Consider the following 23,721-nt stretch of genomic DNA (forward strand, 5'->3'; position numbering starts at 1 on the left):
TCAAAGCAAGACTAATCCAAAAAAAAAAAAAAAAAAAGATAGCATGTCGTGATTTCACTACTTGTAATGGAGACTTATTTATTGTGTTGATTGTGTGTCAACTTGACTGGACTAAAGGATCCCCAGATACCTGGTAAAACATTAATTCTGTGAGGCTGTTTCTAGAAGGGATTAGTGTTTGAGTCGGTAGACCAAGTGAAAATACAAAGGAATGATGAGCACCAAAACCGGAACAGGGTGTCCTCCGGTTAGGAAGGAGGCAGATGCGTATAATAGGGACAATGCCAAGTTTGGTCTGCGTTCTGTTTTCAGACAGGGCAAGAGATTCATGAGAGAGGGAGTGGGTGATGGGTGAGTTGGAGAGCCATCTGACTCTGCACACCTGACGCCAATTCAAACAATGAGCGAACACATCCTTCGGAACATTCTGGCAAACTTACTGTGCTTCTGCATTCAACAGTTTCTGCAAAAAGTCTGTTGAGCCTTATTTTCCTCAGTGCACCATCTCCCACTTCTCTTTCACGGAGGGTGTGGTTTTGCTCTCTCCTCTCCTCCTGCCACATCGTAGCCCATCTCTCCCTTGCTCTCCAGGGCCAGTCTCTTTTCTCTAGCTGTGCTCAAGATTTTACTTCTTTTCAGGGACACTTATTGTGCTCCTGGTTATTTGCTCCATCAGTTTTTTGGTTTTTTTTTTTTTTTTTTTTTTTGTGGGGGTATTGGGGATTGAGCTCAGGGGTGCTTAACCACAGAGTCACATCCCCAACCCTTTTTATTTTTAATTTAGAGACAGGGTCTAAGTTGCTGAGGGTGTCACAAAATTGCTGAGGCTGGTTTTGAACCTGTGATCCTTCTGCCTCCGCCTCCTGAGCGGCTGGGCCAACAGGTATGCACCACCATGCCCAGCCATCCTATCAGTTTTTAAAGTTGCTCAAACCACTCCCACTGTTAGTAAAATTGCCTGAGTCCTATCTACTTCCTGTTGTTACCGTTTTCTCTTCTACAGGATAAAAGTTCTTTAAGAATTTATAGGGGCTGGAGCTGTGGCTCAGTGACAGAGCACTTACCTAGCACGTGAGGCACCAAGTTCGATCCTTAGCACTGCATACAAAAAATAAGCAAATCAAATAAAGGCATGCTGTTCATCTACAGCTACAAAAAAAAAAACTTAAAAAAAAAAAGAATTTATGTGCTGTCAGTGTATCTCCACTTCCTGATCATCTGCTACCTCCTACTCATTCCGTCTGACTCTTACACACATCAGTGTGACTTAATTCAAAGGACATTTTTCAAAAATGTTTAACTTACTTGATCCCTCTGCAGGAGTTGGCACTTAGCATTCCCTCCTTTTCAAAATGTCCTCTTGGCCTCATGCCACCTTGTCTACTTCTTAGTCTCCTTTGCAATGGCACTTCCTCTTCCCAGATATGCTCCTACTTTTCAAGAGCTTAGTCCTAGGCTCTCTGCTCTTCTTCAAAATTTTGCAATCTAGTACTACCAGCAAGAAATCATTGCTAGCTCAGGGATTTATTTCACCAGCTTTGTCAAAACCCTTTGTTAATGGGATCTTTCCATTTAAATGTTTGAGGCTGAACTTTATTATTCAGCCTGTTCTCAAAAATAGAGCCATCACACACTTATATTCTAAAAGCTTTTGGGCAAATCCTGGTTGAATCATTCTACTACATTAATAAATAATCTTATGTTCCAAGATCTGCTTTCTTCTCCAAAAAAGCTGGACATGGCACATCCTGTAATCCCAGCTACCCAGTATTGCAATTTTGAGGCCAGCTGGGGCAACTTAATGAGACCCCTGCCTCAAAATAAAAAATAAAATAAGGGCTTAGGATTTATCTCAGTTAGAGTGTCCCCTGGGTTCAATCCCAGTGCTGGGGGAAAAAAAAGCATCTTATTTTTTTTTTTAATGTATATTGTAATTTTTAGGGTCTCTGAAAAAGAAATAGGGTTTTGCAATTTGTTTTTCCTGTTCTCTGTGTTGCCTTATGTTATGGTTTCAATGTGTCTCCTCAAAGCATGTGTTGGAGATTTAATCCTCAGAACAACAGTGTTGGGAGTTGAAGCCTAATTGGGAAGTATTCAGGTCATGAGCGCTCCCTCCTCAGGAACAGATTAATGCCAATTATAAAGTGCTTGAGGCTGCGGGTTTGAGAGCACCTCTGTGTCTCTCTTTCTTGCCCTCCCCTCCCCTCCCCTCCCCTCTCTCCCCTTTCCTCCTCCTCCTCCTTCTTCTTCTCTCTCTCTCTCTCTGTCCCCCCCCTCCCTCTCTCCCCCCTCCTCCCCTCCCCCTCCCCCTCCCTTTCTGCCTTAAGGAGACAGAGCAAGAAGGCCCTTGCCAGAAACTAACACCCCTTGGTCTTGGAGGTCTCTGCCCCTAAAGCCATGAATTCATACATTTCTGTTCATTATAAATGACCCAATCTGTGGTATTGTGTTATAGCAGTACAACATGGACTCGGACTTGTAGCCTGGGGATTGAACCTGTGCTGTGAGGCAGGCACTCCCCACTGAGCTTCACGTCCACCCTGGAGCTCCTTTTTTGTTTGGTGTTTTGTGTTCGTCTTTGTTGGAGGCCATTCTCTTCTGGTTGGTAATCCTGTACTGCTCTCTCCACATTTTAGAACGAGGCCAGGCCGGCACACGTTGCTAGGAAGCTCTGAGTCTGAGGGAGGGGTAACTCTGACTAGTTAGCTCACTAGGGGCTGATCGGCCAAGCAAAACGGCTTTCTGCTCTTGGAAGCAGATCAGTTTCTCCTGAGAAGAATCCTCCAATCTTCTCCTGGAGCATTTATGTCCCATTTGCTGATGCTCTCAGGACACCCTGCCTACCCACAGCACCCCACCAGCCATCTAATTACTTTCTAGGCAGATGTCTTCACTGTGTTGTAAACCCAATGAGCCAGGGACCACATTTGTCCTTTTTAATAAAAATTTTTAAAATTTTGTTTGTTCTAATCAGTTGTACATGGCAGTAAATGCATTTATACATTTTGATAGATCATACATAAATGGAGTGTAATCCTCTCGTCTCCCAGAACCCGCACAATCTGCGATAACGACAGGCACTACAACGTGTTTGCCAGAAGGAAATAAAGGATGAGTGAAGAGCTCAGACGCTGGCTCAGGTGAACTTGCAGGGCAATAACGAGTTTCTAGAGTACAGGGAACCTTCACAAATCTACCCGGAGCACTTGAGATTTTGCCTGGATTTTAATTGGGCCAGTTGCCGGCTCCGCAGCCCACATACAGTTGACAGCTCTAAATGTTGTGATTCTGTTTCTCTCAGATCTACTTGGCTCTTTGATTGCGAAAGCATTGCAGATCAAGGAGCAAGAGGCTACCCTTGGATTATGAAAAGTGTCACTTGTTCTTGGTTCCTGTGCTTGCATACTTTCTATTAACTACCCAAGAAGCTCTCTTAGTACCTTCTCCTAAGGGTGAAATGGGCTTTAAGTTCTTTAAGTTCCCTTCACGTGGTGAAATCTGCTCTGCTAGTTGAGGAGGAGAGGGGCGGTTCCTTGGAGATGGAGGCTTAATAAACATACCAACTGGCAACCAGCACCTTGAGCTCATGCCATGCTGGCAGCATATGGAAAAGAGATGCAAAGGCAGAAAGGACATGTACATACGGGAGAGCAGGGAGACAGCCACCCTACAAGGAATAAAGAGGAGCCCTAGAGGGAAGAGGAAAGGAGAATGAGGACTGATGTACTAGTCAGGTTGGGTACAGGTTAAACTGGTATGGCTGAGACTTGACTATACCACAACTGACCCTAATGACCTTGTGACAGTCCAGAAATGAGCAGTCCAGGCAGGAGGAGTGTCTGTGCTGTATGCATCCATTTAGACCGTTTTTCAAAGTGACGGCATAGATGCACACATCACTTCCATTTCCTTACAAAAATTCAGCCCATTAGTAGCAGTGGAGGTTGGCATGTGATTGGCTACATACCCAGATACTCCGCAGGAGAACCACCAGTAGCCTGCCTCACTTTTCAAGGAAATAAAAGCAGAGAAAGGAGGGCCCACGGATGGCCTCAATGGCAAGTAGCCTTAACTGCTTCTGCCCCTTTTTGCTTCTAGTGTTGAGTAGTCAGGCAGGGCCCACTCACTTCAGGTGTATTTAAAGAAGAACCTAAAGAACTTTCTGAACTTGAAGCTTTGTGAAGGTAATGAAAGTATGGGCACACATGGAGGACAGGCTGGTGAGCACTTCACAGTACATATTATACTCGCACTGAGTGAACTGCACACGGCCCCAGAGTGACATCTGACTCCATTTTCATAGACCTCCTCACCAGGGAGTTGGTCAATATCTGTACTGAAGGTGGGTTAAGAGCAGGTTGGCCTCTACTCACATAAAGGGGTCAGACAAGAATGACCATTCCTGTCCTAGAGCTCTCATTATCGGTGGCAGAGAACTTTTAGTCTTTGTTAACCTTAACATAGGCTGTATGGCACTGAATGTTTCCTGCTGTAACTGGAACTCTTTGGTTTCCTTTGTCTTTTTTTGGTCACACTGGGAATGAAATTCAGGGGTGCTCTACCACTGAGCTACACCCTCAGTTCTTTCTCTTTCTTATAATTTTTTAGTTGTAGATGGACACAATACCTTTATTTTATTTATTTATTTTTATGTGGTGCTGAGGATCAAAGCCGGCATCTCACACGTGCCAGGCAAGCACTCTACCACTGAACCACAACTCCTGCTCCATCCTTAGCCCTTCATATATTTTTTTAAAATTTTGAGACAGGGATTTGTTAAGTTGCTGAAGTTGACTTCGAACTTTTGCCCCTCCGGCCTCGGCTTCCAAGTGACTGGGATTCCATACACCACCATGCCTTGCTCTCCTTTGTCAAATGTCTGTGGGAAGTAGTGGTCTTCTGCATGGAGACAATGGAAAGGGACTTTTAAAAATTCTTGTCCAGGAAACACCTTTTCCTATTTGGAATCTAAACTGAACCTTGAACCTTCATTTCTGTAAGATCATACCATTATCTAATCTCATGCATCCTCTCAAGCAACACAAGTTTAATATATAACCTCTTTGCTCAAAGCAGAATGAGGTACAGAAGAACTAAGATAAATTGGAATGAGCAGAGTAATGTGGATCAACAGACCAAGCATATACATCTTTTGCAATTTGAGGTGATAGTCCAGAGTACAAACCTAACAAGGAATAGTTTCCTTGTTCAGTGTGCCAGACTTTCCACCCTATATTTCAGAGTGAACTTAGTCAACCAGAAAAGGCCATGATAGACGTAGGGCTGACACTGTGCACAACGTAAGGTGCACAATTCATAAGGTTATGTGAATTCCTGATGTTTTTATGTTGGCCCAATTTGCGTGGTGGAATATGACCTGAAAGACAGCATCTAAACTGGTTAGCGTGGAATAAAGCATGAACACTAAAATGGCTTGCTGCATTCTTTGTTATCAGGACAGGATTTCTACCCTTCCCATCATAGGAGGTACTTCCTGGTGCCCTATTATGCAAGGAATGGAGGAACTTCCTGAAGTGGCTAGAGAAGGTTAAAAACCAACAAAAGCACCCATCTTTAGATAATGAAGGAAGCTCATGATTATTCAGACTTACAATTAGGAACACTGCATGCCCAAAGATACGATAGGTAGGTAATGTTTACTTCTCCAAAGAAAAAAATGACCTGCTATTCCGAAGTTGGACTCTGGTTTTGAAAATAAGTCCCGAATATTTAATAGAATCTCAAATTTCAAAACTTAATCAAAGTTCCATTTCCTGAATGAGTCAGGAAAAGGGAAAAAATACATAATTCCTTGTATTGTTTACTATGCTACTTAAACTATCAGATTCTTTTACACTTTAGGAAAGATAAAATCATAAACATAATGGGCTGTATTCACAATCTATCTATAGAATTCTAGTTCTTCCTGAAGCACAGCTGTGTTAGTCAGCTTTTTGTCTTTGTGACCAAGACACCCAACAAGAACAACTTAGAGGAGGAAAAGTTTATTTTGGCTCATGTTTCAGAGGTCCACAGTCAGCTGACTCCATTGCTCCCTGCCTGAGGTGAGGCAGACAGAACATCATGGCAGAAGAGTGTGGCAGAGGAGAGTTACTCACTCAGCTCAGGGCAGTGGGACGTAGAGAGCAACAGGAACAGATACATTCCCCAACGTATACCCCAGTGACCCGCGTCCTCCCGCTGTGCTCCACCTGCCTGTGATTCCACCAGCTCCAGTAGTCCATTCAGATTATTAGTTCATCAATGAAGTCAGAGTCTCCTAGTCCAATCTTCCCTAACTCTGAGCATTGCTGCATTCCTAGCACATGCACTTTTTGGGGGCCTTTCCAGATCCAAATCATAACAACCCTGGTACAAACATGGTCACTTCAAAATGGAAAAACTATATGTATTTTTGTATATACAGAAAAAAATATATATATACATATATCTTTTTAAAAGGTTGGGTTTCTTCCAATTAACATACTTATTTCTTTACCCAGGTGCCTTTTTTGAAGAGAACCCTCTGAAAAACTTCCAGCAGTTGGATTTGGCAGGAAACTGTGTGAGCAGTGATGGCTGGCTTGCCTTCATGAGTGTATTTGAGAATCTTAAGCAATTAGTATTCTTTGACTTCAGTACTGAAGGATTTTTACCCGATGCAGCATTAGTCAGAAAACTTAGCCATGTGTTATCCAAGTTAACTCTTTTGCAAGAAGCTAGGCTTATTGGATGGCAATTTGATGATGATGATATCAGTGTTATTAAAGGTGCTTTTAAACTAGTAATTGCTTAAATAAAAGGTACCCGAAGCCAATGAGTGTTTTTGATCCTTTATTTTCACCTACAGGGTTTAAAAATCTTGCAAAAGGAAGTCAAAGATGGGGAAATGGAAGGGAGTTTAAGTTGGTGATGTAAGTTTTGTGTCTCATCTCTCCAACTAGGATTTTATCAGCAACTTGAAAGAACTCTTGTTCATCTTTGGGTTACTCTCAGTCCCAGGAATACTGGGTCACAAAAATTAGTATATTGTGTGCATATTTACTTAGTACAGTGCTGGATATGTAATGGACTTGACAAATTTTGCCAAATATGAGATATTTAAATTACTAATAAATATCTATTAAATAAACAAACCAAAATTATCTAAAACATCATATATGCTCTTTAATTCAAACAATTTAAATCAAACAATGTGGAATGTAAAAAGCACTTTCTCATATAGAAGCAGATCAGACTCCCCAAAAAGATCAGCATTCTTGAGTCAAGTAAAAACCGACAATTTACAAGCAGCTAAGTCAGAGGCTTGAAAATCAGGTCTTCTCCCAGTAGTTGGTATGTTCATTGTATGTAATTCCAACTGTGATTTCAAAAACTAAGGAAAGGAAAAATGTATCCCATTCTTTTGTACCCCACAGAAGCAAAGGTTACCCTGCCTAATTTTTTTCTACCTCCCCCACAAAGAAAAAATGTCTAAGAAAAACCTCTTTAAACAGATTTAAGTCAAAGCAAATTTGAGGAAAAAAAAAAATTAGGTGGTATTAGCCTGTGATTCACCTTTCACTTTCATGGCACCTCAAATTAATGGCTTGGGTGTTGGTGTAGGCAACACTTGGCCTGTATGTTGAGGTAGTCACTAGACAGAAATTATGGGCACAAAATTTGTTTAGTAATTGGGCACATATTCTGCAGATTTAGTCATAAAATTTTAGAGGTGATATTTTACAAATAAACTAATTTACTGCACTACCTGATTTTATAAATAAAAAAGCTCAGAGAAGTTAAATGACTAACTTGCCAATAGTTACAAAACTACTTACAAAGCAGCAGCAGCAGCAGCAGGACTACTCACCAGAAATCTCTTGCCTCCTAGTCTAGTGTACTAAGAGTGATTCTAAAAAATAGGGATAATCACACTCCATGGAGTTTGGCCACAAACCATGGGCCACGCACTGAAATAATTTCTCCTTTTTTGTCTAATTTCCAGTGGTTCTATGATGAGATATACTAGTAAGGCTACTGCATAGTGGCCTATCTGGCCATGTTCCTTATTTTCACATTCAGAAGTTAGCTGGAGCTTGGCAACTAAGACTTCTCTTAAAACAATGCACAGGCCAACATTACTTGCAAAAATTGGCATTACTGATTTTCAGCAAGAAGGGTTGGTTCCTTTACAACCCACAGGCAACTGATGTCCTTTCTCAAGTAGTACAGGTGGGTATTAAAGCACCTTTGATGGGACAGCTGCACAGGTGTTGCCTTTGAATAGTGTTGAGGAAGTAGGCCTAGAACTCACACAGAGCTGTGTTTAGTAACTGAACACTTTAAAAATCCCATGGGGATGGAGAAAAGACATGTATAGGGTGGCAGCACATACTTTTTTTTTTTTTTTCTTTTTCAGTGTTGGGGACTGAACCCAGGGCTTTGTGCATGCTAGGCAAGCACTTAACCACTGAGCTACATGCCCAAGCCCCAGCAAACACGTCTTAATTATCACTCAGTACATGGCAGTTCTTCAGATTTCATGCATGACCCCAATTCACAGTTAGATGAGGTCAGTGGAGGAAAAATCACACAGTTACAGGAGACCAACAGGCATAGTAATAGTTGGAGAACATCCGACAAAGGACAAGAAAAGGTTGCCTCATCACATTTTACAAGCTTTCATTTTCCCCAGTTGTCAAGGTAGTGTGGGCTCTTTTTCTTCATTGGGTCAAGTGCCCAAACAGGGTTGCAGATGTCAATGACAATGAACCACTCTTTACTAAGCAAAAGGTATTTAGAACATGGTCACTTATTACCACAAATGACTACAATTCTGCTTGACAGAGATGGTTTCTTGAACGTCTGTGATTCCACTGCAAAGAAAGGATTTGGAAGTATTGTTCTTACTTAAAAGAGAATGCGATGACTGAAGAAATTGCTGCAAATTCTACCAAAGCAAAAGTCTTATCTATATAGCTGGAAGATACCTGGGAAATTCATAAATCTCCAGAAGCTCTGGATTCCAGAAAACTTTAGTCCATTCTCAAAATGTTTTTTAAAAACCATAATTACAGAACAAATGATAAAACAAAACCAAAAGAAGCCTTGCAGGTAATGTGTAAGTGCTGCTTCTTATACTTTTTGGAAGAAATACTGGACATGTTGGAAAGTCTTTAAAATCTGCATTTGGAAAATGACCAAAAAATAAAATAATCTACATGATCTTCACACTATTCATCACAATTAACAATTCACTATTTTTAACAAAGCAAAACAAAAAAGCCAGAAACTGCTCTCTGCAGACTTGATAATACTGCATTCTATAATGTAAGTCCCATTATACTTTGACAAAATGATATAATAATATAGTCAATTTCCTTAGGCAAATTTGAGAAGATATCAAATTCCATATGATGCCTGGAATCCCAAATATTTGGGGTAATATGTTTGACAATTAGTTAATAAAATGAGAAAAATTAGCCAATTAAAATTTGTTAAAGAGGCAAAGATTATGTCAGTATTTGATTCAATATAACAGAAAACTGATTCTTTCACTGCATTTCACCAAAGGTTTGATATTCACTGAACCAAATAAAATACTGGGAACTATGGATTATTTACATGTGTTAAAACTTATAAATGATGAGAAAAAATTTAACAAAACTCTGATAATTAAAAAGTTTAAATTGTGCTAGATAGAGTAGAACGTGTCCCAAAGTTTCTGATAAAAAATTTTGCTTACTTTACAAGACGTAATTCAGGAAGACCTCAAAGAAAAATGTAGCAAGTAAGTTTGGAAAAGCTATAAAAGAGACTTTTACTTTTCAAATGACATTTCTGTCCTTTCCTAAAATGTATATTATTCAAGAAGCATGTTTATAAATTTCACTAAAGAAAATATTGTCCTTTTAGTAAAGTGATAGATCCACTCCATGAAGTGGCTCTCTTATAAAGGTAGGGTCATATTACATTGCAGTTAGCTACAAAACCAAGGATAGCAAAGTTCAAATTTAGAGAAACACACTTTCTAAAGAAGTCTATTTAAAGACTATAACATTTACAAGGATTTCACTGCCACAAAAACATTTTTACAAAAATATAGTTTATAGGTTTCATGAAATGTGAACAAGCCCACTATTCTCTAACATTTTGTGTAAATGATTCAACAGTCAATGCAAAGTTGAATTACCAAATATACTGGAAGCCTAGGAGTCAGTATTCCTCATAAAAATAAGTTAAAGTACATCATGGTCTTGCTTGTCCCATTCTATTGTTACTTCCATATCTACTTGGTATATTTGTGAAACCAGTCCTGAATCCTTGGGTGGCTCCCATTCCCGGAACTCCCAGTCCTTGATTAAGCATGCTGCTATAGGGGGTATGTCCATGATTAAGACCCAAGCCATAGGGCCTTGTTTGTGTGTTTAGAAGAATAACAGGGCTCACATTTTTTCCAGGGGTATTAAATGAAAATTCTGGAGGTGGGCTACTATGTTTAGCTGGAGTTGATGTGACAGGGTTTGAATCATCAGTACTCTTTAAAAGAGGCATTGGAATTATGTGATGGTCTGAAAAGTTTAGGACATTGGCTGCAACAGGCCCAGACAATAAGGCAGGCCTGATCCAATCATCCTTGAAAATTTGAACAGTCAAAGTAGATACCAGAGTGTACAGTCTGTTGGTCACATGAGCAAGAACCATTTGTTCATTTGCATCTCGTCGAATTCTTACATGCACTGATCCAGCCTAAAAGGGGTAAAATCATAAGATAGAGAATTATATTACTGAAAATTCTATTAGAAATGAACCATTTACTTATGATTTGGTCAGTAGTTGGTAAATTCTTTAAAATAAGAGAAAGCATAATGTCTTGCTATTTCTAGTAACGAACTATAGAAATGATCCCTGAAAGTATAGTCTATGTCTTGCTATTTCTTAAAGACTACTTACTGAAAATTATTAACGTAAAAAGTTAAAGAAGTAATTTCTGACCATTTTAAATACAAAAAAAGAATGCAGTTAAGACAAAGATAGGTATAAGTTAAAACACATGGCAGAATATAAATGGAGTATATGAAAATACAGTGGAAGAACAGAAGAGGTAAGTATTAATTCCAACTGGAGAAGACTTCAAAAGAAGATTGCATTTGACCTAGATGGAATTTCAAAAAGTGGAGAAAGGAATTTGGTGCTGAGGGAAGAGCAATTAAAATACATGGCATGCCTGTTAAGAATAAGCAATATTCTGGGCTGGGGTTGTAGTTCAGTGGCAGAGCACTTGCCTAGCATATGTGAGGCCCTGGGTTCCATCCTCAGCACCATACAAAAATAATAAATAAAATAAAGGTATTGTGTCCATCTAAACTAAAATATATTTTAAAAAAGAGAATACATAATATTCTACTTTATTCTATATATAAAGAAGTACAAACAATTTGAGGAGCAGAAGATAGGAAGAAAGAGGAGGAGGGAGGGGAAAAGATAGGTAGGTAAATAAGCAGGTAGGTAAAAAGTTTAGGCCTAACAGAAGGCCCTAAAAATGGTTAAGAAGTTCTGATTTAACAGTAGCATTCAAACCAGAAGTAAAATAACCTGAGTTCAGAAAAAATGCAGGTATGGATGACTGGTAATCAGATAGGAATGATTGCAACAGTCTAAGTTTGAAATGAGGAGAACTGAGCTACAACAAAAATAGCGGGATCAGAGAGGAACAGATGGATTAATCATACTCCAGAGGTAGAAGTGAGACGACTTGATACCCAGATGGTACTAATGGATGAAGGAGATGGACTCAACAGAGATGATCTCAAGATTTCTATCCTAGTACTAGGAGTATAGAGAGCCACAGGCATTACATTTATTAACCTGAAAAGGTGTTTATCATGCATTATATTTTTAAAGTAAATAATAAAGTGTAGGTATAACAATGATCCTATTTTGGTTAAAACACAATACACACAAACAGAAAAATATCAAGAAAAGCAATTATTTGTACATTACAAAATTATCAAGGATTTTTACTCTCTTCATGACTTAGTTACAAGTTTTTAACAGCTACTATTTGCTATTACTATTTTCTAATAGCTACTACTTGCCTAATAAAAATGCAAATAAAAATATGTACTAAATAAAATTAAATGCCCAGCAAACATGCTGTGTTGATTTGTAGATAAAGTAATAATTTTAAAAATTATTACAAAACAAACTGTACATAAAGTAGCATCTAATTACAATGTATGTGAATCTGTGACTTGGAAGGCTAATTACGGAATAGTAATAAAAAAGCTATTGTCAATCATAAGATAGAAAAAACACCTATATTCCTCTAACATGTGAATATTTTCTTACAAAAATCACTTCTAAAAATTAATCTTAAGGAATAATAACAGATACATGCAAAGATCATTCCAACCACACATTCATCCCGTTGTTTATATAGGAAATAGAAAACAATGTAAATGTCCATTTGGGGACAGATAAAAAATTATGGCATATGTATATAATGTAAAACTCTGCAGTCATTAAAAATTATGTTGGGATTCTTAGAAGATGGCAATGGTTTTTCAAATGCCCAAATATCCTTGCAAAAACTTTGAAAAAACTAAAACAAAATTGAAAATCTATGAACCCTTATCAAAAAACTCAAGGCCTGGGTTGTGGCTCCACATTAGAGCATCGCCTGGCATGTATGAGGCACTAAGTCTGATCCTCAGCACCACATAAATAAACAAACAAAAGAAAGGCACGCTGTCCATCTACAACTACAAAAAAGCTTAAAAAATAAGTAAAAAATTAATTAAATTAAACAATGATGACCAAAACAACCAAACCAAAACAAAAGAAAACCCTTAATAACACCGTACCCCTATGAGGTTAGAAATATAAGCTATAAAACCTGCAAGGTATCAGAATCTGTGCAGGAGGAAGCAAAAGGAAGTAACAGGACACCTGACTAACCTAAAAACCCAGAAGCAGCTAAATGGCACTTAACAGAAATCTAGGACAATCTGAGAAAGGTAGCTAAAACCAGGAGGGGTTTTGCACGTCTCCGTCATGGGTGAGTGCACCGGCTACGCCATGAAGTCTGAAGGGCGATAGTACCCTGGAGCTCTCAAAGCAAGCAGGCAAAGTTCCCTTCTAGGACAAAACCCCACATGAAGTAGAAACAACTGGGAGGAGAATCTAAATTGAGTAGCACAGCAGAGACAAAGGATGGCGGAGATTCAGATGTAGAATAGTCAGGAGGAAAAAAAAACCAAAACTTTCACTTTATGAAATCATCAAAAGAGGGAGCTTTATACCCTAAGATTCCATCTCACCCCAATTAGAATGGTGATTGTCAAGAACACAAGCAACAACAGGTGTTGGCGAGGATGTGGGGAGAAAGGTACACTCATACATTGCTGGTGGGGCTGCAAATTAGTGCAGCCACTCTGGAAAGCAGTGAGGAGATTCCTCAGAAAGCTTGGAATGGAACCACCATTTGACCCAGCTATCCCACTCCTTGGCCTATACCCAAAGGACTTAAAATCAGCATACTACAGAGATACAGCCACATCAATGTTCACTGCTGCTCAATTCACCATAGCCAGACTGTGGAACCAACCTAGATGCCCTTCAATTGATGAGTGGATAAAGAAACTGTGGTATATATATATACAATGGAATATTACTCAGCCATAAAGAATGATAAAATTATGGCATTTGCAGGCAAATGGATGAAATTGGAGAATATCATGCTAAGTGAGATAAGCTAATAATCTCAAAAAACCAAAGGATAAATGATCTCGCTGATGAGCGGATGATGACACATAATGTGTGGTGGGAGGGGTTAGTGTTAGGGTTAGGGAGGGGGGGCGAGAATGGTGGAAGGAAGGACTGTATAGAGGGAAAAGAGGGGTGGGAGGGGTGGTAGGAGTGGGAGGAAGGGAAAAAAATCAAACAACACTACCCTATGTAAATTTATGATTACACAAATGGTATGCCTTTACTCCATGTACAAACAGAGAAACAACACGTATCCCATTTGTTTATAATAAAAAAAAGAAAAACAAAAAACAAAAACAAATTAAAAAAAAAGAGGGAGCTTTAGACCCATGATTTTATACAAACTATCTTAAACCAGTCCTAATTTTAAAGTACAAGATAGCTAATTTCACATAAAAATGAGCAACAGAAAAGAATCAAGGTCCAATAGTACATAAAATTACTATAAGAAAAAAATGTACAAGAGAATATAAAAGATTACCAGAAAGAAATAACCATAAGGGCTGCGGTGGTGGCTCAGTGGTAGAGCTCTTGCCTAGCATACGTGAGGCACTGGGTTTGATCCTCAGCACCACATAAAAAAAATAATAAATAAATAAATAAAATGAAGTATATAAGACAAGTATAAAAAGATATAACTATGAATGAGATAAAAACTATTACCTACTTTTTCAAAATAAGATAAAAGACATAAATTAGAACATGAGTCAGAATTACAAAATTGTAGAAATGAGATGACAATTAAAATACAAGGTACGGTGGCTCACACTGTAATCCCAGTGGGTTGGGAGACTGAGGCAGGAGGATCTCAAGTTCAAAGCAAAGGGGAAGTGCTAAGCAACTCATTTAGACCCTGTCTCTAAAAAAAAATACAAAGTAGGGCTGGGGATGTGGCTTAGTGGTTGAGTGCCCCTGACTTCAACCTCTGGTACCAAAAAAATAAATAAATAAAAATAAAAAAAATTACTAGAAGAAATGCAAAAACAAGTAAGTATACCTTAAGAAAGAAAAGTCGAAAAAGAAGAAAAATTTTAAAAATTGAAAGAAAATCAAAAGATGATAAGGATTTTGGAGAAAATAACGAAAAGGAAAGAAAGGCAAAGCCCCAACATGCATATAACAGGAATTCTGGAAGAAGAAAACCAAAGCAAGAAAATAAAATAAACATTAAGAAGTACACTTAAAGAAAATATTTGTGAAAATTATTTGATACACTATACCTGAAATAACTGACACAGAATGAGCAATTCTATCTATCTATCTATCTATCTATCTATCTATCTATCTATCTATCTATCTATCTATCTATCTATGTATCTTAGTTTTGGGAATAGAACCTAGGCACGTTAAGCACAAGCTCTGACACTGAGCAATACTCCCAGCCCCTTTAAAGAAAAACACTGGGGGCATCCAGGCAAAAAGTCTCATATACAAGGAAAAATAATGACTGTCATTTGACTTTGTCACAGCAGTGCTTTATGCCAGAGGTAAATGAGGTAATGTATTTCAGAAATTCAAGAAAACAAACTGTACTAGTGATTTTATATCCAGCCAACTGATATTCAAGTATAGTGTCTACAAACTTTTCAACATTCAAGAATATTGCTCTCATCAGCCTTTCTGAAGAGTTTTATCAGGGGACACGTTTTAGATATCTGAAAGGACTAGAGAGGGGAAGAGTGGGTGGATGCAGAGGTGAAGCAGCTAGTTTTCCACTACGAGTGCATAAATCTGACACCAAAGACTGCAAATTGGTTGATAACCCTGAACTGCTGGACCAGCTCTGATCTGGTCACCTCTGGAATTTATGTCATGTTAGAGAAATAAAACCCACTTTGCTTTTTTAAGAATTATACTGTAGAAAGAGTATTTATTGACATGAAAGACTTTATAATAATTAAGTGAAAAGAGCAAATTATAAATTAGCATGGTCAAATAAAAGCAAGAATCAATAACTGGGTTAGATTCAAACTAAATAGCTTTCTCTCAGCAAAGGAAACTATCAGTAATGTGAAGAAAGAGCCTACAGAGTGGGAGAATATCTTTGCCACTCATACTTCAGATAGAGCACTAATTTCCAGAATATATAAAGAACTCAAAAAACTCTACTCCAAGAATTCAAATAATCCAATCAACAAATGGGCTAAAGAAATGAACAGACACTTCACCGAAGAAGATCTACAAGCAATCAACAGATATATGAAAAAATGTTCAACATCCCTAGTAATAAGAGAAATGCAAATCAAAACTACACTAAGATTCCATTTCACCCCAATTAGAATGGCGATTATCAAGAATACAAGCAACAATAGGTGTTGGCGAGGATGTGGGTTAAAAAGGTACACTCATACATTGCTGGTGGGGTTGCAAATTAGTGCAGCCACTCTGGAAAGCAGTGTGGAGATTCCTTAGAAAACTTCGTATGGAACCACCATTTGACAGCTGTCCCACTCCTCGGCCTATACTCAAAGGACTTAAAATCAGCATACTACAGAGATACAGCCACATCAATGTTTATAGCTGCTCAATTCACAATAGCCAGATTGTGGAACCAACCTAGATGCCCTTCAGTTGATGAATGGATAAAGAAACTGTTTTTTATATATATATATATATATATATATATATATGTGTATATATATATATGTATGTGTATATATATATATGTATGTGTATATATATATATATATATACAATGGAATATTACTCAGCCATAAAAAATAATAAAATTATGGCATTTGCAGGCAAATGGATGAAATTGGAGAATATCATGTTAAGTGAGATAAGCCAATCTCAAAAACCAAAGGACAAATGATCTCGCTGATAAACGGATGATGACACATAATGGGGGGCCGGAGGGGGGCAAGAATGGAGGAAGGAGGGACTGTACAGAAGGATAAGAGGGGTGGGGGGTGGGGAGAAGAAAAAAAATAACAGAATGAATCAAAAACTATTACCCTATATAAATGTATGATTACACAAATGGTATGCCTCTACTTCATGTACAAACAGAAACAAGACATATCCTATTTGTTTACAATAAAAATGAATTAAAAAAAATTAGCACGGTCTAATTTTCTAAGGAGAATCAGTTTAACTATAAACACCAAAATTTTAACAGCACTATTCTTTAGATAATAGGATTATGGTAATTTAAATTTGGGCGGGGAGGATACATGCCTGTATTTTTCTTGTCATACTGACAAAGGAATGAAACCAGGCTGTAATAAAATTTCTCTGGTATTGAGGTCCAAACTGGATTAGAAAATATGGAATTCTGGCTGGGCACAGTGGTGCCTCCTGTTATCCCAGCCACTTGGGAGGCTGAGTTGGGTGGATTCTAAGTTCAAGGCCAGCCTGAACCACTTACTGAGATCCTGTTTCAAAAAAAGAAAAAGTGGCTGTGAGTGGCAGGATGGCAAACTTAGACGCAGCTCAGTGGCTGAGGGGTTTCTTAGCATGCACAAGGCCCTGGGTTCAAAAAAGACAAAAGGAACTATGGAATTTTATGTTGAAGCAAATTGTGTTACTGCAATTCTTCAACATGCTCAGCAAAATCTACAGAATTAGAACTATGGTTAAAAAGAAATAATTGTATTTTTTAGTTTTGCAACATTCTCATATTAAGGAAACATCGACTATGAACTCGTCTTTTCTGGACAGTCCTGTATTAAGATCAACAGTAGTTTCAAGGTTAAAAAAATAAAGAAAAAATCCCTTAATTAATCTCTTAATTAATTAAAATATAGATTTGAAGTGGGTATCAAAAGTCCTAAAAAAAATTTAAAGAAAAACTTTTTTCCACCTATAGAAATTAAAAACGTTTTAAATTATATTTAAAGTAATAAGTAGAAAACATACCAATGAGCCAAAACCTAGGGTCCAAAAATGTTCATTTCGGACTTCTAAAACTCCATCCAAAGTAGAAACCTAATCAAAAATAGAAATGTTACGAGGGTTGTCTGCATTTGACATATCAAATACATTTCAGTCACATTATGGACTTAATCTAAGCTTAGAATAATATGGCAAACTCTGCACAAGGACATTCAGCCAAGAGAAGTACCAGACCACCCAAGATTTTTTTTTTTTTTCTGGTACCAGGTATTGAATCCAGGGGCACTTATCACTCAGCCACATGCCCAGACCTCCCCCTTTAAAAAAAAAAAAAAAATATATATATATATATTTTTTTTTTAGTTGCCAATGGATCTTTTGCTCAATTTTATTTATTTATATGTGGTGCTGAGCATTGAACTCAGGGCCCCACACACGCCAGGCAAGCACTATACCACTGAGTCACAACTCCAGTCCATCCTAGCCCTTTTTTACATTTGATTTTGAAAGTCTAAACCCATAGATCAAGATGTTAGGTGAGGACTGGAATTATGGTTTGGTAGAATGCTTGCCTAGCATGTCTGTAAGGCACTGGATTCAATTCTCAGCATTGCATATTAATAAATAAATAAATAAATAAATATCCATTGACAACTAAAAAGTATTTTTTAAAAAGATGTTAGGTGAAGTAATTAACATGAAAAAGTAGTTTGAAAAATTCTAGATTTGAATATAGAGTCAGAAAAAAATCACAACATTTATATAGTTAATCAGGTGGTTTTTCACACTTATTTAAAGTGAATTAGTCCATCTTACTGGGTAATTCCTCAATTCTTTTTCCCATTTTTGCTACTATGTTCTGACTGTATTATTACAAAGAACACAAACTCTCCTAGAATAAGATTTTAGGTAGGTTTCAATAAAATATTGTACGTACCCACCCTTTCAATTCTTAACATAAATTAAAATGATTTTATTTATTATTCCATCTTACCTCTCTGATAAGTTTATCCAACTGACCAATAACATGGGGTGGTGTTGTCTGGGGGAAAAAAAAAAATATGAATAGCCTAAGGAGGAAAATAACTTTGTAATCACAGTCCTGAAAACCCTCCAAATGGATTTTAATACCATCTTTGGTTTTGACATGTGCCCTATCATGATTTATGGAAGTAAGGTTTCAACTGGCTCACTAATAGAACATCACTAATTGGTCCACATGCATAATGTTAGCTCACAAAGAAGAGAGGCTGCTACTGCTAGCACCAAATAAAGCTCAAAGAACCAAGCAAGCAATAAAAAGTCTTCAAGAAATAATTAGAAAAGTAACATTTTATAAGTGCATAGCACTGTACAATTATTATTCCTTTTTTTTTTTGGCACTGGGGATTGAACCCAGGGGCATTTTATCATTGATCTACAGATAGACCTTTTTATTTATTTTGAGACAGTGTCTCACTAAGTTGCTTAGGGTCTTGCCAAGATGCTGAGGCTAGCCTTGAACTTGAAATCTTCCTGCTTCAGTCTTTCAAGTCCCCATCATGCCTGGCTCGACTTGTGATCCTCCTACCTAGACTCTAGAGTTGCTAGGAATGCAGGTTGCCTGGCTAATCCTATTGCTATTACTGCTTTTAGAGATGGAGCTGCCCATAAAAAAAAAAAAAAAAAAAAAAAAAAAGAAAAAAGGCATGAAGGTGAGAGCAGTGCTTACATACATTTCTAGCCCTAGGAAACTTTGTCTTTCTAGTCAGGAGTTTGCTTACTGGTGTTCCTACTGTTTCAAAAAGTAGAAATTCATCATATTTACATCTGAAATTTATGTCTCAATGATCCAAAGATAGGAAATAAGAGAAAAAAAAATCAAAATCAGATGATATAATAGCTAAGACCTATTTACTGAGGAAAAAAGATAAGCCAAATTTTCTTTTAAGTAACATTGTTGTTACTTGAAACATTATTAGAGGCAAATAATTTTAAATTCATGATTGCGTGTTACAGAAACACAGGAAGATTTGTGCCTACTTTATGGGCTGATGAAATTCCACCTGGTTCTTACTATATGAATTTCAGAAAGTACTGTTTGACTTCATTTCTAACAGGGCTCTCTAGTTAATGAAATTTTCATAAGAAACCATTTTTTTTCCTATAAAATTTTAGCAACTAGTTTCGATTTGGTAGAAGAACATGGGTGAGCATGCACATTCCAAGACCCTTACCTGGAGTAGCACTTTCCCACTGTACACACTCATGGGATACATGGTACCGAACGTCATCAGGGCAATGGCTATTGCAGAGGCAGTGTCCACAGCAAAATAATTACTAGAAAGAAAATAAATAATTCAAATATTAAATGTATGTTTCATGCAGCATCTCACAATTAAATCTACTGAACGTTAATTATTTAAGGCAAGAGGATTTTTCTTATCACAAATGGTTCCTACTGACAAAGAAGCACATCAAAGGAGAAAAAAAAGTTTCTATCTAGAATCCTTTCAAGTCAAATTATAGCAGAAATATAACTAATAATTATGAAAATTCATGTGGAGAGATGATGAGAAAAAAATGCAAGCATTTACTCACTATAGATATTTCAATCTATCTGTCAACTAGAAAGATTTCAAATACATTAATTTGTTTGAGACACAAATAAAAAACTTCAACTAGTAATTTCTGATACAGAAAGAGTAATGGATTTCATCAGTGATTTTATCAATTTTCCTATAACAATAAGTGTCTTGATAAAAATTTTCAAAATTATCTAGGAATTTCACAAGATGAAATTCTCCAGGATTTGTTATAGCAACATTGTAGATGAAGTGCAACAAACATCTCAAGAACAATTCAAACTTTGTTGAAATTCTGTTAATAAAGACAAATGAAATGCCAATAGTTATAAGATGATCTTGTACTTTTAACTTTTTGCCATATGCTGGGACTAAAACACAAATAAGACATCTCTGCCTTAGAAATAGCAGGAAAACACATATGAAAAAACATGAAGTACTTTGTGTATTAACATAAATACATGGTGTACATGGATGTTCAAAGGAGTGAATGACAAGGTTACTGGGGTGGGGATGATCTAGAAAGTCTAACAATAAAAAAGAGGTAAGTCTTCAAGGACAAGTGAGATAAGTGGGAGGAAGATATTCAAAATAGTGAAAGGAGCATATGAAAGAGCCTTAAAACCCTGATGCAGCGATAAAACCACGAACAGTGTGGTGTAGGCAGATGGTTGGCAGGAGCTTGACTACATAGGACTTCATGCTAACAACTTAACATTTTTTTTTTAATAAAAGTTTTTGTGGTGGTGATGGAGCTGGAACCCTGGAGTACTCTAACATTGAACTACATCCCCATCCCGTTTTCTTCTTTTGTTTTGACACAGGGTCTTGTTAAGTTACCCAGGCTGGCCTGGAATTTGTGATCCTCCTGTCTCATCCTCAAGAGTAATTGGGATTATAGGTGTGTAGCACTGTGCCTAGCTACACTCTGAATTTTTACCAATATGCAAAGGAGAGGGGTTTAAGGTGCAAAAATACTGTCTGGATTAGCAATTTTGAATAATTACATTAGTAGTAAAATAGGTAACAGGTGAGGGATAAGAATGAAATTTAGAAGTCCCGAATACTGTGTAACTCCACATCATGTACAATAACAAAAAAGCAAAGTTATACTTCATGCATGTATGATCTTTCAAAATATATTCTACTTTCATGTATAATTAAAAAAATAAAAAAGAAGAAGAGAAAAGAAGTCTATAAGACTAATTAAGCCAGGGTAATGATGACAAAGACCTTACTTGGGTCAGGAATGGGAAAAAGCAGACAAATGAAAATAAAGAAAAGGCTAACTAGGACTTGGATACCAATTAGAACTGACTTGGCGAGGAGGGAGAAGGGAAGAAAAACAGGTATTTGAGAATGCACTGGGCTGGGTGGAATGCCACATGCCTGTAATCCCAGATAATTAGGAGGCTAAGGCAGGAGGATCACAAGTTTGAGGTCAGCCCTGGCAATTCAGCAAGATTCTGTCTCAGAATAAAAAATAAAAAGGGCTGAAGATGTACTGGGGATTGACCTCAGTACCACAAACAAACAAACAATCCCAATATATTGGACTTCCTCAAAAAATTAAATATAAAATTACCACATGATCCAGTAATTCCACTCCTATGTGCACAGTGGCATTATTTAAGTAGTCAAAAAATGGAAATGATCCACATGTCCATTGACGGATGAATAAGTAAAACAGAATGTGGTACGTACATAAAAAGAAATGTTATTCAGACTTAAAAAGGGAGGGAATGCTAACACATGCTACAACATGAATGAACCTTAAAAACATTACACTATGTAAAATATGCCATTTACAAAAAAAAATACTGAATGATCCTATCTATATGCGGAAGTTATGAATAATCAAAATCAGAAATAGAAACTAGAATGGTGGTTGCCAGGAACAATGGGTAGGGGAAAACAGAGAGCCACTGTTGAATGGGTACAGAGTTTCAGTGAGGGATGAGGAGAAAGTTCTGGAGATGGATAGGTCTGATGACTGCAGAAAAATGTGAATGTACTTAATGCCACTGAACCATATGCTTAAAAATGGTTAAAATGATAAACTTTATGTTACGTATATTTTAACACAATTTTAAAAAAGAATCTATTGGAATAGATGATAGTTGCATTCACTGAGGGTGGGAAATAAAAGAAAAATGCAGCTTCAGCGATAGGGGAAAACAGGTTCAATGAGGCAGACAGGAACAGAAGTCAGGGAGATAAGCCTACTGGAATTCAACAGAGATGTAGGCTAGAAATAAAGATTTTGGAATCCTTGGAACTAATAAATAAAAACAAATAACTTTATATCATCTTTAGGAGAGCATAAAAACAAGAATAATAAAATTCAGGGCAGGTTCTAATAAACACCAATATTTAAAAGGCAACAGAATCAAAGAATTATGTCATAAAATGTTAAGCTTCAAAAAGCTGTAATGTCTATTTCCTAAATGATTTTTTTTTTTTTAATTGCTTCACACCTACTTCCTCTTCTTCTTCTCTCAGCAAAAGCAGCTGTAGCTTAGATCTCTCTTACTGTCCTCTTCTGTTTCACTCATCAGGTCAGCAGTAGGAAATTTAAATCATTTTCCAGTTTGCATTATAGATTGTTGTGAGAAATACTTACTGAGCCCAATCCCCTTAATTTTTTAGATGAAGATACTTGATGACAAGACTTGACCAAAGTTACACGGTCATTAGCAAAAATGCTAGAAACTTGACTCCAATCCATCCTGCTGATGCTCTTAAGTGCCAGACACTAGGAATCTAAACACTTGATGGCAATAAAAAAAATACTTACTTAATTTCAATTAGCATGTATGTAATACAAAGAGCAAATGCTCCAGCAAGATCAATCAAAACAAATGGATTCATTCGGGGAAGGAAGATACTGCTAAGTCCTGGAAGAATTCCACACAAGCTATGAAAAAACAGAGTATTTATTAGCAAAATTCATATAATACTGATGAAAACCTTGTAAAAATAAATTTTATTTTATGATGTTTTTTCAAGGAGGGTACTGGGGTGCTTCAGCACTGAGCTACACCCCCAGTTCTTTTTATTTTGTTGAGACAGGGTCTCACTAGGTTGCTGAGGGTCTTGCTAAGTTATTGAGGTTGGCCTCAAATTTGTGATCCTCTGGCTTTACCCTCCTGAGTCACTGGGATTATAGGCATGAGCCACTGCACCCAGACTGATAACTTATATTTTAGTTCAAATAATATGCTTCTTAAAGAAAACAAAGAGGACTTGGAAACAAAGCTTCTAAATAATCAAAGAAAAAGTAAAGGGAGAATGAGTCAAATCTGTGAGATTCGGGCTCTAATCTCAGCAATAAATAATGTTAAGTCCCCATGATAGATGCATTTCTTGTGAATATTTTAAAATTATGCATATCATGAAACTTGATGGCTTCTTACCTTCGACTAAGATCTGCAACATGCTCTTGAAGCCAACTTGTACTAGCAGCTTTAAGAAGAAAATACTTGTTATCTATATAGAAGAATAAACTGCTTCTAGAGATACTTTTTTCCTTTTAAAAGTTAGTTTAGCAGTGACTGTGTACTTTACA

The 23,721-nt window shown here is 37.2% G+C and overlaps 2 protein-coding genes across 7 annotated transcripts in view; one reads left to right on the forward strand and one right to left on the reverse strand.

Moving 5' to 3' along the window:
• Window positions 1-10,074, forward strand: part of NLRC4 (NLR family CARD domain containing 4) — a 41,596-nt gene extending 31,522 nt beyond the window's left edge. For all 3 annotated transcript variants that reach the window (XM_079109949.1, XM_079109951.1, XM_079109950.1), the window contains one exon: window positions 6,504-10,074. In XM_079109949.1, the coding sequence (XP_078966075.1) occupies window positions 6,504-6,796 (293 nt within the window). In that variant the 3' untranslated portion in view covers window positions 6,797-10,074. The remainder of the gene's footprint in view (window positions 1-6,503) is intronic.
• The window catches only part of SLC30A6 (solute carrier family 30 member 6), a 49,898-nt gene continuing 32,997 nt past the window's right edge, over window positions 6,821-23,721 (reverse strand). For 3 of the 4 annotated variants that reach the window (XM_079109972.1, XM_079109971.1, XM_079109973.1), the window contains 6 exons: window positions 23,570-23,618; window positions 22,951-23,070; window positions 19,806-19,908; window positions 18,584-18,631; window positions 17,614-17,682; window positions 6,821-10,731 (listed from right to left, as the gene is read on the reverse strand). In XM_079109972.1, the coding sequence (XP_078966098.1) occupies window positions 10,231-10,731; window positions 17,614-17,682; window positions 18,584-18,631; window positions 19,806-19,908; window positions 22,951-23,070; window positions 23,570-23,618 (890 nt within the window). In that variant the 3' untranslated portion in view covers window positions 6,821-10,230. The remainder of the gene's footprint in view (window positions 10,732-17,613; window positions 17,683-18,583; window positions 18,632-19,805; window positions 19,909-22,950; window positions 23,071-23,569; window positions 23,619-23,721) is intronic. The other variant, XM_079109974.1, reaches the window with a different exon arrangement.

The sequence above is a fragment of the Sciurus vulgaris genome, assembly GCF_902686455.1.
Source record: "Sciurus vulgaris genome assembly, chromosome: 14".
Taxonomy (NCBI): domain Eukaryota; kingdom Metazoa; phylum Chordata; class Mammalia; order Rodentia; family Sciuridae; genus Sciurus; species Sciurus vulgaris.